The sequence below is a fragment of the Pygoscelis adeliae genome, unplaced genomic scaffold (genome assembly GCF_000699105.1).
Source record: "Pygoscelis adeliae isolate BGI_AS28 unplaced genomic scaffold, ASM69910v1 Scaffold325, whole genome shotgun sequence".
Classification (NCBI taxonomy): Eukaryota; Metazoa; Chordata; class Aves; order Sphenisciformes; family Spheniscidae; genus Pygoscelis; species Pygoscelis adeliae.
The window spans coordinates 256,606-260,347 of record NW_008824769.1 but is presented as its reverse complement, the minus strand read 5'-3'; the positions used below and the strand labels follow the sequence as shown (position 1 = coordinate 260,347).

Here is a 3,742-nt window from a genome sequence, read left to right as displayed (position 1 = left end):
AAAAGGGGAGAGGAAAGTGGAGCAGCAGCAAGCTGCAGGGCAGCAAGCAGGGGCAGCTCGTGCTGCCTGCTCAGCAGCAGAGCAGACAGGACCTTGTTACTCTGTAAGGCTTGTGACAAAGCCTGGGACACGGCAGGTCAAACTGGTGTCGCAGTTTCCTCACCAGTAAAACAGAAGAGAGGGATGCAAATAGGAATACTTGAAATAAGGGCAGATTTGTTGTATGTGTTACGCTGTTTATCAGCCAAGTTCCTTTCTCTTTCTCGCCCTTAATAAAACACCATTAGTTAAGCCAAATCCTTCACATCTGCAAGTGGCAGATTAGCTCTCCGAGTCCTGAAGGTTACCTGAATTTCCCCACGGTTTCTGGGAGGACCCAGGCTGGGGCTGGAATAATGGCCCCTGGCATCTGAAACAGGCCCCTGTTGCTGCTAGTTGATGCCAGAGAGAAGGGTTAGATCTGTAATAAGCTACACTATGAATTCAATCTGTTTTAATTTTACTGGTTCAGGTCTCCTTTGGCACCCTCTATTCCAATAGATGAGTAATTTGGGAAGAGTAAATCATTTTGAGAGGGAAACTGAAGAAGGAAACCCACTCTGAATGCTTGTTTAACCCCAGGAGAGGTAGACTTGTGTAACCTCAGGGCTCTTAAACCCTGGTAGTAACAGCTTATTAACCTGTGATTCCCCAGCATGGACCAGCATTTATGGGCTGTGAGGAAAGGGACCGAGTATCCTAAACAGGTAGGCACAAGGGACCCAAACAACTTCTGAGTTTAGAAGACGATCCAGCAAGCTACCCACAAACCTTATTTCTGAGTCAGGCCTGCCACCTGCTCTTCATAAGAAGGCATTGAGGCTGTAGTGCAGACCCTGTACCCACAAAGCTTGAAATGCCTGGAGGCAAGAGATGGGGCTGCAGGTGAAGCCTAAAGGAGATCAAGCAGCATTTGAAGCGAGAAATGGGAGGTGGGTACGGAGAAAACATGAAAAATTTTTGAGCATGAAAAATAGGACAAGGAACACCTCAGAGAGCAGGAAAGCTATGGTGGCACCAGTGGAGAGTTCAACAGAGGAGGATTCAAGGCCACATACTTCCTTAAGGACTGGCTCAAAGCAAATCTGGGCCTGCTCTTACACACTTTTATGGGTCTGGCTCCATTTGATGGTGCCAATAACATCCCAAGAAGAACTGAAGGTTGAGTACATGTGAGCTGGGACCAAGCTGTGTCCCTCCCTGCCTCCCGCTCTCTAGAATGTCACAGCATATGAGGTCCAGGAGTGACCAGGGAGGTGCTACACTTTTGGCCTCACCCACTGAGGACCGACTGAATCTGGCAGATGACCCAAATCTCCCGCTTAAGCATTCGTTTCAGGAGTATCAGCAACATAATGCAAGGGGTTAGCTCAACCTTTGAATCCCCTGCATCTGTGGGATGCTTTCAAAGCCTTAGGATCCATCCCACAGATCTGTTTGGGAAACTCCCCAGTGTGTTTTGAATTTATCTGGAAGCACCTTGGACCGGATTAAGATATATCTATCTCAGGATGGGTGGAAGAGCACTGGTGTTTGGGTGTCAGTAACTTCAGAATTCTTTGGCATGGATATGAGGATATCTGAGAATTTCATGCGTCTCGGGAGCTGGCTGAATGGCTTTGCTTGCAGCACAATTTCACCACTGACCCTTCTGTGGACCTAAAGAATTTGCCGGTGGGACCTGGGATGCTCTTTGCTCACCTGACCATAATGAGACTGAGGCCCCAGTGGATCTTGTTGCTTTGTGCCTCTTTCTGCACTATGGAGAAGTCTTCAAGAAGAGCTCCTAGCACTCCCTTCTAAGCTTTTCAGCATCTCCCATGGGATGAACTGAGCTGCATGCAATAATTTAAATGATTCCATCAAATGCTGCATGCTGCGCAATGCCCAACCTCCAGCCACATCACAGTTCGCATGTCTGTACTATGCAGAGTCACACAATCTTACCTGGCTCTCAGCACTCAGCGGAAAAGCTTCTTTATCTTTTGAATTAAGTTCCTCGACCATGCCTCCATCCGAAGTTACAGCTTCCAAGAAGTTAGAGGGGACAAGCCCTCTCTTTTGGTTCAGCTCTCCCTGCAAGATCAACATTCAGTTCTCACATCAGGTTTCCCGGCTGATGGAGAAATAAATAAATAGAGGAGCAGTCCCATGCAGAGAAGGCTAGGCTATGGTCTGAGAGAAGCCCAAAAACACACTCCTGTTGGAAGGACACTCAGCAAATTTCACGACTCACATTCTTGCTTAGTTGTGGAACAATTCAGAGGGCAAAAAACACAGAAGAGAGTAAAGGAAGAAGAGGTGGCAGCAAGCCGTGACAAATGTATGCCAGCAACATGGTCACTTCTACAAACTCAGAAAATTTCTACTGCTATCCTGGAAGCAACTGAAATATGACTGTGCCACAAGCTTTCTAAAGGCCTTTGATTTGCTCTGGCATTTATTTATTTTTTTAAAGAATGAGGTACTACTGGTACAATGTCCTGTAGGCACTGCCTCAATGCTCACTGAGGTCCAGAGCTGCAAACCAAGCTCGGCTGTATTCCTAAAAAAATTGTCTCCAGTTCAACAGCAGGTGGTTGGGTGAGACAAAAACAACCCCAGCGATGTTGTTTGGCCAACACTATAGAAGAAGTCAAACAAAACATTCACAGTGATCCCCTCCAGACTTCACCTGGAGCTGAACCTCAACTTTCAAGTGTGAAGGCACACTGCTTTCTGTGCAGGAAAAGGTGGATGATCCAAGGGCCAAGGATTGTGTCTAGCACACAGCTCGTTGGCAGGCACGGTCACCAGGTATGCACAGTAAATTAAACAGATACCAGTGCTTGTTGAAGTTGATGTGTTGAAATATGGCTGGATGGGGGTCATCATATATTTTTATTCTTATGTTACCATTTTAGCTTCCTGCCCTGGAAGAGACCATGAGTCTGAGTGCTTGGTGACAAATCAGCTTACAGCAGATGCTGATTCAGATGATGTATGTACAGAAAAATGCATCCTAGGCTTTGGGAAACCCGCGGTCAAGTTATGCCGAGAAATAAACTCAGAACCCTTTGGATATTGAGTTTACAGGAAGAGCATGGACTGCCAGAAACAATCTGCCCTGCACTAAGCAGATATGGGTTTATTTTTTTTTCCAAAAGCAGAGTATTTTGTTCCCTGATTTCTGCTCTCCTGCCACTAGATGGACTCCAACGATTTCAGATGTAGCCACAGGACCTTCCCAACCCCTGTACTTACATAATAGAATCCATCATCGTCCATGGACCCAAACACAGTGATAACGTCCCCGGCACTGAAAGTCAGTTCAGCCTGCAAAGAGCAAGAGAACAACAGTCATAGGAGAAGCACTGCCTGGAATTTCTCACCAGAAACACAGGGTCACCCTGGGCTTCCTGCACAATCTCACCCTGAGGGAGGGAGGCCACTGTGTTAAGACTTGCAGGACCAGGATGCAGAAGAGCAACTGAAGTGGCTAACTGTGGAATTCAGCGCTAAGGAAGCATTTCATAAATTAAGACAAGAGCAAAACCTGTTTCTTAAACCAATTTTAATGAGGCTTCAAAACAGTACCTACCACCTGTTCTGGAAAGGTATGCTGAGAACAAGCTGAACAAGCACCAGCAATACCTTTCATTTCTTTAAATGTAAGTACTAAATCCTGCTCCCTTGGATGAGCCTGTTCTGTATGCAATGCTCA

The 3,742-nt window shown here is 46.4% G+C and overlaps 1 protein-coding gene across 1 annotated transcript in view; it reads right to left on the bottom strand.

The window, feature by feature from the left end:
• Positions 1 to 3,742, bottom strand: part of BZRAP1 (benzodiazepine receptor (peripheral) associated protein 1) — a 50,580-nt gene that overhangs the window by 7,345 nt on the left and 39,493 nt on the right. The window contains 2 exon segments of the mRNA XM_009323609.1: positions 1,987 to 2,115; positions 3,283 to 3,354. Coding sequence (XP_009321884.1) covers positions 1,987 to 2,115; positions 3,283 to 3,354 — 201 coding nt within the window.